General features: G+C 46.1%; 1 protein-coding gene across 8 annotated transcripts in view; it reads right to left on the reverse strand.

Annotated features, from left to right (window-relative positions):
• Positions 1-148: 148 nt before the first annotated feature.
• crocc2 (ciliary rootlet coiled-coil, rootletin family member 2) overlaps positions 149-13,880 on the reverse strand; it is a 34,865-nt gene continuing 21,133 nt past the window's right edge. For 5 of the 8 annotated variants that reach the window (XM_035648680.2, XM_035648677.2, XM_035648674.2 and 2 more), the window contains 19 exons: positions 13,074-13,267; positions 12,444-12,571; positions 11,929-12,098; positions 11,645-11,824; positions 11,051-11,185; positions 10,815-10,958; positions 7,990-8,228; positions 7,725-7,884; positions 7,461-7,628; positions 6,047-6,431; positions 5,832-5,962; positions 5,613-5,733; positions 5,359-5,522; positions 4,840-5,280; positions 4,086-4,235; positions 3,805-4,005; positions 2,576-2,707; positions 2,034-2,213; positions 581-1,947 (listed from right to left, as the gene is read on the reverse strand). In XM_035648680.2, the coding sequence (XP_035504573.2) occupies positions 1,864-1,947; positions 2,034-2,213; positions 2,576-2,707; positions 3,805-4,005; positions 4,086-4,235; positions 4,840-5,280; positions 5,359-5,522; positions 5,613-5,733; positions 5,832-5,962; positions 6,047-6,431; positions 7,461-7,628; positions 7,725-7,884; positions 7,990-8,228; positions 10,815-10,958; positions 11,051-11,185; positions 11,645-11,824; positions 11,929-12,098; positions 12,444-12,571; positions 13,074-13,267 (3,507 nt within the window). In that variant the 3' untranslated portion in view covers positions 581-1,863. Of the gene's footprint in view, positions 285-580; positions 1,948-2,033; positions 2,214-2,575; positions 2,708-3,804; positions 4,006-4,085; positions 4,236-4,839; positions 5,281-5,358; positions 5,523-5,612; positions 5,734-5,831; positions 5,963-6,046; positions 6,432-7,460; positions 7,629-7,724; positions 7,885-7,989; positions 8,229-10,814; positions 10,959-11,050; positions 11,186-11,644; positions 11,825-11,928; positions 12,099-12,443; positions 12,572-13,073; positions 13,268-13,880 lie in introns of those variants that run through there. The other 3 variants (XM_035648676.2, XM_035648679.2, XM_035648682.2) reach the window with 3 other exon arrangements.

Genomic DNA, 13,880 nt, shown 5'->3' on the forward strand with positions numbered 1-13,880 from the left:
TGGGATGGAGCTGACAGCAGGCACCACCGAGGGAGGGAGGGAGGAGCGCACACACCTGAGGCACCAAGAGCACAGCAGAGCAGAGCAGGACAAGAGCGTACGTTCCCACCTCTAACCCACAGCAGAGTGAATCCTCCCCTGACTGCTCCCTGGCTCTGGCTCTCTCCTCTCCTCACTTGTCCTTCAGTAGTGCACCGGGCTTCTGGGGTGAGACGGGGGAATACAGTAGATTCCTCGCATTCTGCCTGCTGCTGTGTACTGCATGAGCCTCACTCCGTCTCTCACTGCAATGAAACGAGGGAAGAAATGAAAGAGGGGGGAGCAGCGTGATTCAGCTGAGAGGTTGTTTTTTTTTTTTGTTTTTTTTTTTAAACAATCCAGCGATTTGGTCCCTGATGGTCAGCTTAGAAATATTCTCAATAAAAGCTCTATTCTGCCTGCCAAAGGAGTTCTTTCAGCTTTGGCCCCACCTCCCCCACAGGGATTCACTACCTTGCATAATTAGCCGCTCCCAGCCAATAGCTGAAAAGGGGCTGGTAACTGGATAACCACTGGGCGGATCTATGATAATCAAAGGGCCGTTTTAAATGAAACTCTGACAAGACTTTCCCCCCGTTCAGCGAGAGACTCCTACTATGTACAGTTACCGAGGCACACACGGTTAGACAGCGGTAGGACACGCACGTGCAATGTTGTCAAAGTGCAACACTGTGCAGAAAGTACGGTTAGAGCAAGAACTGAAATGACAGAAAGAAGAAAAATTAAAAAGGAGTAACGGTCTTTTAAGACACACACACAGCAGATGCACATGTGGCCGAAAACACACGACATGAAAGACATACTTGTGGTTTCTAATCAGTAAAGGGACGATCACACATTAGCTCAGGATTTTTTGTTTAGGGCTGGGAGTTGCAAATGAAACTTTTCAGAGAATGATGATCACACAGACTTGGAGTCTCCAACGAGCTCTGAGAGAAAAACAGCGAAGACGGCACTGGCAATGGAGAGCGAAGGTCAGTCTCTCACCCACGACACTAAATCCACAAAGGCTTTTAATGGTGCGAACCAAACACTGGAGCTCACATGCCAGGAGAAGGGCAGCGCTGTCCTTCACCAGAGTTCACGGAAAAAAACCTTTCCCACAACAAGATGTGTGGCCGAGCAGGAATAAACATTACAGATGATCACATCATCAACATATTTGGAAAACTCAAATTGCATAATTGTTCTCTGACACACCCGGGTTTATTAGGAACAACTTCTCCCACACACATGGATGAAGTGAAATACAATGCATTATAAAATGAATGATGTTACACTGTACGAATCTCTATGACGGCCTCAAACATTAAACATCACAGCGCCGGTGAAATCAGAAGTAATCTACGAGCAAATCATGTAAATATTTTGACATATATTCTCATCAGGATACACACGATTTGGCGTTTAGAATTGGTACAATCCAGTGTGACACGTGCGTATATACAAACAATTATTAAAGAAGGAAAAAGCACCAACGGAGGAAACCTTTCATCACATTGTTTCCTTAAAAAAAAAATCGACACCGCATAAACAGACTTAGAAATGCAACTGCGGAGGGCCAGAGGAAATCCTTAAAACAATTTGGCACATCCAGTCCACTCATAAACAAAACATTCATTGTTTGTTGTTGTTGAGTTTTCCCCGCAGATTAATGTAATCCGCTGTGCACATGTGCATGGGTGAGAGTGAAAACGCCTCGGGAGCGTGTGTTTGTGGTCGCACGGGCTTCCAAATGTGGATGTAGCTCATAACGGGACGTTGTCGGAAGAACAGCGAGTGAGGAGGCCAGAGGTGCGACATACTTCACCGCAGGGTCCCTTCCTACACACCAGGCTGAAGCATCTGATTGAAATAGGCATGCCATCTTCTTGACTCCTGGTCCAGCTGCTCTTTGAGAGTCAGTACCTAGATATTGGAAGAGACAGACAAAAACCATGGACATACAGTAAACCTGTCGCACAAAACAAAGACAATGAGTAGGATTACGATACCTGTTCCTCCAGGCATTTGACCCTCTGGCGATGGGCCTTCTCCCTGGTCTCCAGCGCCTGCTCTGCCTGGAGCTGACTGTCTCTCAGACGGTCCATCTCCAAATCCAGCTCCTGGTGGTGGCGAGCTGTCACCTCCAGGAGGCGTTGTGCGTGACAGTGCTCCAGCTGGGAGATATGGGCCTGAGGACAGTTCACGAGAAAGATCAGGGTCAGGGTTTTGGTTTTAATGATGTTGTTTGCTGCAATAATCAGGGTCTCGTTGGATATCTGGCTTTTTATGCAGTCAAGTGCAAATGCCTGTTTCCCCCACTGAAGCTGACAGGACATTCTATGTTAATATATGTAAATACTTGATTAAAATATATGGATATCCCTCTGTGAAAATGTTGGATTTGTGTAATGAGATCACCTCTCAGTCACTGAATGTCTAATGTGACAGTGTTATATTCAGTTTCCTATTTATATGTGATTAAGTGTGAATAATATCTGACGTGGACCAAATACATGTTGTATCTGTGGGGGTACGGTTTGTTGCCTCTCACCTGCAGAGTCTGCACCTCATCCAGCTTCTCTGCCAGCTCCTGCTCGAGGCCGCGGACCGTCTGCCCCAACTGCTCCTTCTGTCTGCTGGCGGACGCTACCTCCTCCTCCCTCCTCAGACGCTCCATCTCCACCTGACAATGGCACCGGGGCAACTAATGTGAACAACTTCACCCTGATCGCTCTGCACTGCTGTGCCTTTTCTGTAATGTGTGCAGCAGACGCCGAGCATTGAGCCTCTTGGTTCTCACGGCCCACCTTCATGTTTCCATCACCGTAGAATCACATTGTATATAGTTTGCAACATAGATGAATGTGTAGAAAATGTAAATAAACATTTTACAAAACAGCACAATAATAATACACAATGTATTCAAATGATCTCCTCTGGATACATGGCCCATCTGTGTCGTACAGTAACTTGTGTGTCTTCACTTGGTCCAGGATATGGCAGAAAGGCTCCTTACCAACATTAAACACATTACTTCAGCCCTGGCCACTTTACGTACACGGACTTCCAGCAGTGAAAGAACTGACTTTAAGATGATTTTAATTGCATTTAAAGTCATTTGTGGTTTGGCCTCCATCATATATTTTGGTGCTGACCAAAAGTCTAATGTATGTCTAATGTATTGAGGTTGAGGTAAAAAAAAAAAGGGGGGGGGGGGGGGGGGCATCATGCCTTTATTGTATTAGCTGTAACGTTGTGAAACAGTCTCTCAGGGTAGTGATGTCTACAATCCATGCTATGACAAAAACCTTACTTGTAGTGAGATATTGTTTTTACATCTCTTCAAAAGGGAATTCCTTTCAGTGGATTTTCTTGTGGTGGGAGCTTGTATGAAGCCAAAGACATGATCAGGTGGGGAGGGTCGAAGGAAAGCAGCTATCCATCGTGGCATTGTGGGAACTGTAGGATCCAGGATTTCTGGTACTTGACCCACATTAGCAACAACAAATCAATAAATCTTGAAATATGCTTATTTGTCTTTGGTTCATGTTAGTGCAGAACTAAATTGCTGCAGGTACTCAGCATATTAAAATGTATTTATGTTGCACTTCATATTTTTCATGAAGTGTAACATAAAAACATTTTAATTTCCTATCAAAATAAAGGTCAGGTCAGTGTATCTAATAGCTAAGACCATTAATATTCCAACATGTGATGTCTAAATCAGAAACTTTCAAAGCTGCAAATTAATAATTTCGTGCAGCAGATGTGATCGCCCACCTTCTCCAGTGTCTTCCTGAGGGCTGACTTGTCTTTGCCAAGGCGAGCCGCCACCCTCTCCGTCTCTGCTCTCTCACTCTGTAGCTTGTGCAAAGAGCACTGAAGACTCTTGAGCTTGTCATGGAGTTCCTCCCTCTCCCTCTGCAGCTGCTGGGCGCTGCCCTGGGCCTGCACTTCGGCTTTCTGTCGCTGCTTCAGGCCCTGGGACAAATTCAGTCATCCATACATCAGTATGGCACTTTCATACATTTAAAAAAAAAAAAAACTTTTACCACTCTCACCTCCTTCAATGTCTTGTTGTGTTTCTCCAGCTCAGAAGTTTTAAGCTCCAAGTCCTCTTGGGCTCTTTCCAGATTTTGGGTGCGCTCTGTTAGCATGTGGTTCAGCCTCTTACTCTCTGAAAGGGTATCTCGTGTTTTATCCAGACGTTCCTGCGGGCACACACGCGTTGACATACACGACACAATGAGCCACACACTTTCACCAAAACGTGATTTTGCCCTTCAACTGACCTTATATTTCTCGCCTCCCTCTACATTTGACATACTGTTGAAAGTTGAAGGCGAGACTTGGGATTTTTCTTTCACTTTTTTTTTACTGCGGTGTGCCAACAAGCTTTTGAGCAAATCAAGAGATTTATAATAACAACGTCATGTTTTTGTTTGTTCAGTATCTTTCAAAGTCCATTCCCGAACCGAGAGAGCGGAAAGCTCTCCCGAGAAGCTCTCGGAGAATTAATGAGCTTGCCTGAGCATTTTATTGCTCAGTCTTTCAGGTCTTTCAGGAAAAACCACAGCGGCAAATGTAAATAAAAAACGCTCAGTCCGGAGCTGAGAGGGTTACGTAGCTGCACGGTAAATCAAAGCAGGGCAATTGAAGTGCTGCTATTGATCTTATTTTCAAATTTCAATCAAACATCCTTAAGGGAGGAGAACATTTTTTTAAACACACAGTGCACGTCTGCTCAAAATCTGTTCCTGTATTTTCAACTATACATTTTTCAGTAGTGAGTATGATCAGGCGATAAGACTGTACCTGCAGCAGCCTTCGGTCATGCTCGCTGGCAGTCAGCGCCTTCTGCAGCTGCGTCGTCTGCTCCTGCAGGTCTCCGCTGCTGCTCCTGCTGTCGCAGAGAGACACGGACAGTTTGTGGATCTGCTCCCTCAGCTGGCCCTCGTGCTGCTCGGCTCGATCCAGCGACGCGGTCAGCCTCTCCTCGCTCACCCGAAGCACCGCACACTGGTCCTCGCTCTCACCCAGCGTCCTCCTCAGCTCCGTCAGTCTCTCCTGCAGCGCCCCCGCCTCTGCGTCCAGCTCTGCCGCCCTGAGCTGCGCCCGCTGCAGTTCACCCTCAAGGGTTCGCTGAGACAGATCCAGGCGGCCGGCTCGACTCTCTGCCGCTTTCAGAGATTCCTTCAGCTTGCGTTGTTCTGCGTTCACACGAGACTCTAAGCCCTGCAAAAGCTCCAACTTGTCCTGTAGAGGGAATCAGTACAGGGTTTTATCAGTTGCCACTCATGCTGTTTTACTATTTATCTTTTGCCTTTTACATACTTGCACTGCCCTGGACTCGGCCTCGACAGCTTGCAGGCTCGTCCTGAGTTGAGCTACTTCCTCCTCAAGGCTTCTCTTCTCCCTCTCTGTGCGACAGGCTGCTTCCTCCTGAAAGGAGAGGGATACGTGCGCCTCGTGTAATCGTTCCGCCATCTCTCTTTTTCCTGTGAAAACATGTTTAATATGCCGTAAGTCTCAACAGGATCAATAAGTGATATTTACTGTATGTTTACAGGATCCACTGGTTTTCTTACCCTGCTCTAATTGCGTCAGGGACGTCTGAAGCAGGAGTACCTGAGTGGCTGACTTATCGTGGCTGTCATTGAGCTGCGTCACCTGTTGACTAAGACTGACTATCTGAGCCTTGGCTCCATCCTGAGGAAAAATACACATTCATGAGATTAGAAAGTGACAAATAAAAGCAGATTAAGATTGATGAACCTATTTTCAGTCATTAGAAAGTTCAAATATACCCTGTCTCTTTGTGCCTCCCTGAGTTCCTGCTGGAACTCCTGTAGCGCTGTGTGCACTGTGTCCACGTCGAGTTGTTCATCTTCACCACGACGCGAGGGCAATGCAGATCTGTCTGTCACACTCTCCCCCTCTGACCAGACACCACACTCATTATTCTTAAAGCAAAAACAATGACATCAAGACAGCTTGTTTTAAAAAAAATGCATGACCGTACCTCTGATTTGCAGGTGGCGTCTCCAAGGAGAAGGGGACCGCCTACTTGACCCAGGTGTGCTTGAGAGCCTTGTATGGCCGATGCCGACAGTGCGGCGCATAGCCGAGTACAGCCCGGCAAGCTTCAGCTCAAGCTCCCTGCGTTTGCCATCGCCCAACTGAAGCTGCTCTTCCAGGCCCCGGACCTTACTTTCAGCAAGGCCGACCTGAACGGAGAGTTCCTTGACATGGACCTTGGCATCCTCCAGTGCGTCCTCCAGCCGGGAAGAGGTCTCTCTATGTCGTTGGTCACTGTGTTGCAGATGAGCCTCTTCTTCCTGGAGCAGCTCTCGTCTCTGCTGCTCTGCTGTCTCCATCTCCACCAAACGACGCTGCAGACCTGCAACCTGCAAAAGCACCAAAGACTGAGTTGCAAGACAAAGCCTAATTTTGTGTGTAATGCATGGATCCAGCATATAATGTGGATTATCAGAAGGATGATAATTATGTCTGGTCCGTTGCTTTGAGTACAATTGTGGTATTTATAATCTCTTTCAGATTAATTAAAAGTAGATACCTTGAATTTTCTGTAAACATTTAACCACTTACACTTAGTTTATTGTACAATGTGACTGTAACTAGACTATGGTAGACAGTATGTTATCCTTGGTCTATATGATAATCTGCCAATTAAATTCCCTTTGGTTAAAGTATTTTGTGGTTGGTGTGCTAAATCAAAATTATGTTTCTGTTTGCAGAAATATGGCCAGTGGGCAGAACATAGTTCTAACTACATCACTGAACAATAGAGATTAACAGCATTGTAATGTAATAAAAAACCTTGCCAAATTCACTCAAAGGGCTGCGGAACATATTTTCTAAACTGTCTCACAAGGAGTTAACAGATATAATAATTAGGTCTATAATTAATCAACAATTTACACAATGGATTTATGACTTTCTTTATCCCAAATATAGTAGAGTTTCTCAACCTCAGTTGTGTTTTTGATGTGTAGACAGGATATTTCAAAGACTGGTGTATTGCTATTTGCTGGATCTAGTGTTAAAAAAGGATTCATTCATTTGGGCTTCAAATATATCGCGATAATTTGCCATCCATTCAGAGTTGCTCTCCGTGCCATACATTCACTGGACAAATCAAGGACACTCTAACTGCTGGGGTCATGAGAACTTGGGGACCCTTAAAATAGAGTCATGTGACAGAAGATGTGAGAAACCCTTCTTTATAGAATCCAAAACCTATTTTTTGATGTTCAGTTATATTCGTACAAGATGTCATAGTACAACTATAGCTATCCCATCACCATGACAACAGAATATACAGTGTGTTATGTTCATGTTCTCTGTCTCTACAGGTGTAGTTGGAAGTTTGCTCTCGTATATTGAGAACAGGTTAATTCCTGGTGGTGTTCTACCTCATTTAGCGCTGCCTCCCTGCCAGCCTCACACTCCAGCACTCTCTGCTTGAGAGTAAAAGCCTCGCGACGGGCCTCCTCCTCCTTCTGCTCCTCCTGACAAACCCGAGCCTGCAGCTCCTGCAGCTCCTGTTTCTGCCGGCCGTTCTCGCCTCCGAGGATCTTTACCTGCTCGTGTTAACACGGCACAAAACTATGTGAAAGTAATCCTTTATTTATAATAAATCAGACGGAAAGCGGCCTCGACCTCGATAATCTTTTCACCTGTCTGCGCAGCTCCTGCAGCTCTCTGCGTGCCTGAAGGCGAGACTTTTCCAGCTCCCTCATGCTGCTGCGTAAAGTGTTTGCCTCTTGGTCCGTCGAGCTTCGACATTCCTCTAAGACAGCCACTTTCTGCTCCCTCTCCTCCACAGATCGTCTCAGGCTTGTCAAGATTAGATGGAAATTATCAACGACAGAAAATATCAAACTCGTAGACCACAACAACAGGATTTACAGGTGATCTGCAGTTCCCAAGTGCCAGCTGTACCTGCTGTTGTCACTCTCTGCTCTCTTAATGAAAGATCGGAGTTCCTGGTTGGAGGCTTGGATGGCCTCTTTCTCTCTGGTCTCATCGCCCAACAGTCTTCTCAGGTCCAGGGCTTCTTTGCGTTGCTTGTCCCGCTCCTGTGCACACTCCTGGAGCCCTCGGTGAGCCTCAATTAGCTCCCGTCGCCCTTTCATAGCTCCGTCCTCAGCTTCCTGCAGCTGCCAACGAAGGCCTTGTAACTTCAAGTCCAGATTAAAGAGAATGACAGGCGTGATATCGTGTCAATCAGGATAAATTAGGAGGTCTTAGACAAACATCAAACCTGTTAAAGCACTTTTTCCATATAGGTTATTATTATTATTTACATACTATAACTATAAAAACATAGTGTTAATACAAAAACTCCCATTTTTCTTGTTGTTCCTGGTTTCTTGAATTGGTTGGTCAATCCAACACATTTCAAATGGATATAAACATGATCTGTTCTCAGTATAAATACAATAAAAACATCTAACACAATCTTTTAGCCTCAAAATTCACCGAAACCTTCAATCAGACCGTTACGTTCAACACATCAAAAGCTCAAACACAAATGTGTGTAATAATCAAAATTGAACAGAAGAATCCCTCGGCATACTGCGAAACTGACTTTTGGATCAGATAAGGCATTAGAGCTTCTTTGTGTGAAAGCTAAACCTCAGCATCTCTTACGCTAAGTGCTGTGTGCACAGTCTCCAGATACCGTGTGACCTATATTCTGTTTTATGGCAACATGTGTGTAGCGGGAGAAACGGGGAGGACAGAACTTATCTGGGCATGGATAAGAGCCATTTGGGCCCAGTGCCAGTGGCTGTCTCTTCCCATCTCCTCACCGGGGCTTGCAGTGTAAAATAAAATCCACAGAGTGCAATATGATAAACAGCAGCCCGAGGTGGAGGGGCGGAAGGGTGCAGGAGGGAGGACGAGGACCAGGACGAGGAGGAGTGTTATGTTCAGAGGCCACACAAGATGGTTCTCTCTCATAAAGTCTAATGTGAGAAAAAGCAAGCATGTGCTGATCTGGCCATTTATACTTTATTTTATCAGATTTTTTGGGGGAGGGGGCGTTGGGAGCAGAGGAGCAGGGCCCGAGAATATGAGGGCAGCAGTGTTGTGTTAAAAAGATGGGAGAGGGGGACTTGGAGTCCCAGTAGAGCCAGCCTCTCACTACTGCGAGGGAGAAAATAAACACTCCCCCCACTGGCTTGTTTAAACAAGGGGTTAACTCATACTATTTCATATTATGGTACCAGGGACCATATCCTCCCCCTCTGGCATGGTCGGTCTGGCCATCAGGTATACTGCGACCAATCCTAGTGGGTGGCTTAATTGGTGGGCCATCAAAAAAATCCATTAAAGGGGCAGTGAGCGATTCTTAAGCAAAACACTTTTTTGTAAAAATCAGCAAATATTTACTCACGGTCCGCTAGCTGTTTTCGGCTCAGCCCTGGCTCTTTAATTCGAAACCCAAAAATCATGCGGACTGCACCACACAACACTACAAGTGCTCTTCGTAAACCTCCCCGACACCTGAAAAGACGTGCCGACATTGGCGCTAGACTAAGGCCTGTTGGCCTCAGGGTTAGCACGTGGATCCCCCACACCCGAGAACAACAACAACAAATAGAGAAACACGTTTTCTCCAAAATCACTAACTGCCACTTTAAGTTTATCTCGCCCTTCCGCGTGCCTGTCATGCGTGCTGCGTGCGTGTTCCAGTGCCGGGCTCACTGGCCAGTCAAAACCGAATTTCAAACCACTACCAAACCGAGCCCAACGGCTAAATCCAGGGCTGAATTTCTTTCCCAGTCCAACACCTATCACGGGTTCTCCCCTCTGTCACTGTCTGACATGAGAATCCTGAGATAGGATTACTGAAAATAATCAAACAAGGAAATGAGTAGGAGTGGCAGCCAAATACGACAGTGTCACTGAAGCCCGGCTTGATATACGGTGCTAGGGAGGGCCGTCCAAAACCTCAAAACTCCTCTGCTCTGGCTCCGCAAAACCTCATCCACTACAGTTTGACAGGACTAAGGAGACGGAGCGAGGACAGGGTGATCCTCATTTTTGCGTTTTCACTGAAACCAAAACGTCCCACACAGATAACAATCCCCCTTTTTCCAGGAAAACCGGGGCTATTAAATCACGGCCCGATGAGGCCCTCACAACTTCGCTGTTACATCTTAATGAGGTGACTGTGAGCTTGTTATTCCTCTTAAAATGCCCAGCGACCCGTGGCCTGGAATCCTGACCTCGAGCAACCCTGAGAGTTGAGATTTACGGCTCTCATTTGGCTCAGAGAGGTATGTCACTGGGCCAAAATTATAGTCTAATTGCACTTTTATGTTTATATTAGGCCAGCGGATAAATTTTCCCTGCAGCGGACTTGACAGGAAAAAAGACAGAGCAAGAGCTGAGCAAGAGTCTTAAAAATGTGACTCCTTGTAGGATGTGGTAGTGCAGACTCTGCACCTGATGATACCCTGATGCTAGTAAAGCTGTGTGGCACCAGCTTCTATCAACTGACGCCCGTGGTAAATGGCTCTGCCTCACCCTGGTACAAATAGGTGCCAACTAGAAGCAGATCTGAGGTCTCCCATCCTATGCCAATCCACACGAGCCTGCAATTTCCTATCCATTGCAGTGACTTGCTATGCATTTTTGCGTTCAGCCTGTACCCTGTATGGTATGCGTTATATTTCACAAGATCACGATCCTGACAGTCATATCAGTCTTGTATGTGTCAATATTGCAACACCTATTGTTATTCACTGTTTTCTCACCTCCTGCTGTGCTTTTTCCCTCTGTTGATGCAACTCTCTGACCTGCTCAGTGAGACTCTTCTCACTGTTCTCGTGGGAGTTCAACGACTCTTCAAATTGAGCGCGCAGGTCCTTCAGCTCCGACTGAAGAACAGCCGTTGTGTTCTGAAACACAGACATACACAAATCGATTGCCTGAGTTATATAAATAGAACAAGAAAGGGGAGCAGAGCTAATATGACCCTGTGATGTTTCACCTTATCCTGCTCATGTTTGCTGTGTGCCTCCCTCTTCGTGCGCTCCAGCTCCATGTCCGCTATGGCCAAGTCCTGCTGCAGGACTGTTAGCTTCTCAGTGAGGGCAGCCTTCTCTGCCTCCTTCTGGGACAGAGCCTGGTTACAACAGACTTTGAGCTCAGGATCATTTATATAAAGCTCACATAAGAAGAAGTAAGTTTGGCCATTGGGGCCTTGGACATACGGTACAGAAGCGAACACATTTAGATACAGTTCGGATGAGGAATAAGAACACGGACAAACACCGGAAGCTATGACGATAAAAACTAGGGGGCGAGTTTGTATTATTCTAAATGTTGACGCCTTTTGACACTGTTTTTACTGCAGACAAATATCGGTTTCAAATATTAGTTATCGGCCTCTTAGATTAGTAATAATTGGTTTTGGTATAGGCTCGGTCAACCCCTACTTCAGATGATGGGGTTTTTCACAAAGGGCTAAAATAAAATATTCAGAACATTTTAAGGTTCATAAACCATCTAAAATCCATCACAAACCTGTAACCACAGACACACACACACACACACACACACACACACACACACACACACACACCTGCTGCTTCTCGCCCTCAGCCTGCAGGAGGCTTTGGTTGAAGTCCTGCTGCAGCCGGGCCTTCTCCTCCTGCACCTGCTGCAGCTCCTGCAGGCTGTACACTCGCAGCTCCTCACACTGTCGTCGCAGCTGCTCCTCAGCCTGCTCCCACTGAACCGTCAGCTCTGCGCACTGCTGCTCCTATCAGCCACCGAGCACATACACGCGCACACACACCTGATTAGTTAATTGAAAAACCAAAAGCATCTTAAACGATTTTGAGTTTCATGTGAGTGGTTCTCCACCTTTTGCCGGCGTTCAGCTTCGAGCTGCTCTCTGTGAATTTGCTCTTTTTTGTTCAGGGTCAGCTGGGCATTCCTCTCCACGTGAGCCAGCTTTTCCTCCAACTTAGTCCGCTCTTGCGCAGCCTGTGCCAACTGGTGCTCTGCATCCACACGCATGCGAGCGGCATCTCCTGGAGAGTCAAATGGACCCAGAGCCAAAGTCTCACACACTCGTTGGATGGAGACACTTAAAGATGATAAAGGATCGGCGAGATTTTATTTGGAGTTTTATTTATAGGGGATACTAAAGCGTGTCTTTATGTGGAATACGTTAAGCTTAACACCGCTTATATGATCCATGTGTTTGCGTGGAGCAGTGGGACCCTGGTCAGCTGAGAAAGCAGCTCCAGTGATCCTGCAGCTGTTGCAGAGCTCACAACTGAAATATAGATCTCCAGTGGGCCGTTGGAAAGGCTTCATGGCCAGGGGGTTTGGCATGGCGGACAGTGGGACCACTGAGGGAGGGGACTACTCACGCGTCAAGGTCTCGTTAGCCAGCAGCAAGCCGTGCTTCTCCCCCTCCGCCCTGGCGTAGTCAGCCTCCAGAGACGAGGCAAGCTCCTGGCTCTCAAACAGAGCTGTCTCCAGGGACTCCTTCTCCGCTCTGTAACACAGCGGCAAAGTGGTTTGAGCTCCGAAAAAAAAGGACCTTTGAACCACTAGGTGTAGAAGGTTATAAAATCCAATGATCCATCATGAGCATAGTTTCCAAATAAAACCATGTTACTTAAAGACTCTTGTTACACAAGGCTGACTCAAACTTTAGAGAGTGAAATGTGTTTGAAAAAAGTCCAAATGACCTTAAATACACATTGGCAGCTGGTCCAACTTAAACAAACACACACACACACTTGGTTGTTTATGATGCTTTTGAGGATGCTGGACTGATTTACGTTCATTTCATACACTCACACAGCAAACCATAACCATAACTGAAACATACCTGAACCCAGCCCAGCAGAGAACAAGCCGGGAAAACAGGTTTTTAAATCTGAAATTAGTCTTCAAGATTTAAGAGTTCAGACCGCATAAACAAATACACACACACACGCATGCAAACACATGCACACACACACACACACACACACACACAAACACACTCAGACCTAAGTGCAACCAGCTCCTGCGTGAGACCACAGGCCCTTCGGTCAGCGGAGTTTAGCTTGACATCCAGAGCAGCCTTGTCCCTGGCCAGCTCCTCCCTGTCATGGGCAGCTCTCTTTAGGGCTGTGGTCTGCGTCTCCAGCTCCTTCCTGCACGCACACAGGTCCTCTGACACAGTCTGCATCTGCCTGTTGACCTGGAAAGCGACACACACACACACACACACACACACACACACACACACACACACACACACACACACACACACATACATACATAAAATGCCATCAAGCAATTGATTTCAACTAAATAGCACTAAAAAGTAATAATAATTACAATTATGTGCAACTATAAGAAGCTAATCTGAGTAGGAGCTGCCAAAGGAACTTCAGTACAGCTACAATACATGAAACTTGGGAACATCCGAGAATGAGTTTGTGCACTAGCGCTGAACTTTATACTCCCTTCTTTTCAAACTTAAAATGATTCATGACGGTGTATAGAAACTGCAGGGGCCATAACAAATGTGTTGCCCGAAGCGCAACAATAATGATTTGTCACACTGTCACAATACAGGCCCGACTGTACATGTAGCAACCAAAATAATGAACTGGGTTTGAGTGGAAATTGCAGAGTTTCATTCCACATTTCTTCACAATTCATGTGTGAAGGTTCCGAGCTGAGGATTGTCATGAGATTCCTCTTCCTATAAATCCACTGCAAGCAGCAGGCAGTTAACCAGAGAAACCGCACTTAAATGAAAACTTTACAGCAATGTACATTAAATAAGTCAATGTATGTCAACAACA

The sequence above is a fragment of the Scophthalmus maximus genome, chromosome 13 (assembly GCF_022379125.1).
Source record: "Scophthalmus maximus strain ysfricsl-2021 chromosome 13, ASM2237912v1, whole genome shotgun sequence".
Taxonomy (NCBI): domain Eukaryota; kingdom Metazoa; phylum Chordata; class Actinopteri; order Pleuronectiformes; family Scophthalmidae; genus Scophthalmus; species Scophthalmus maximus.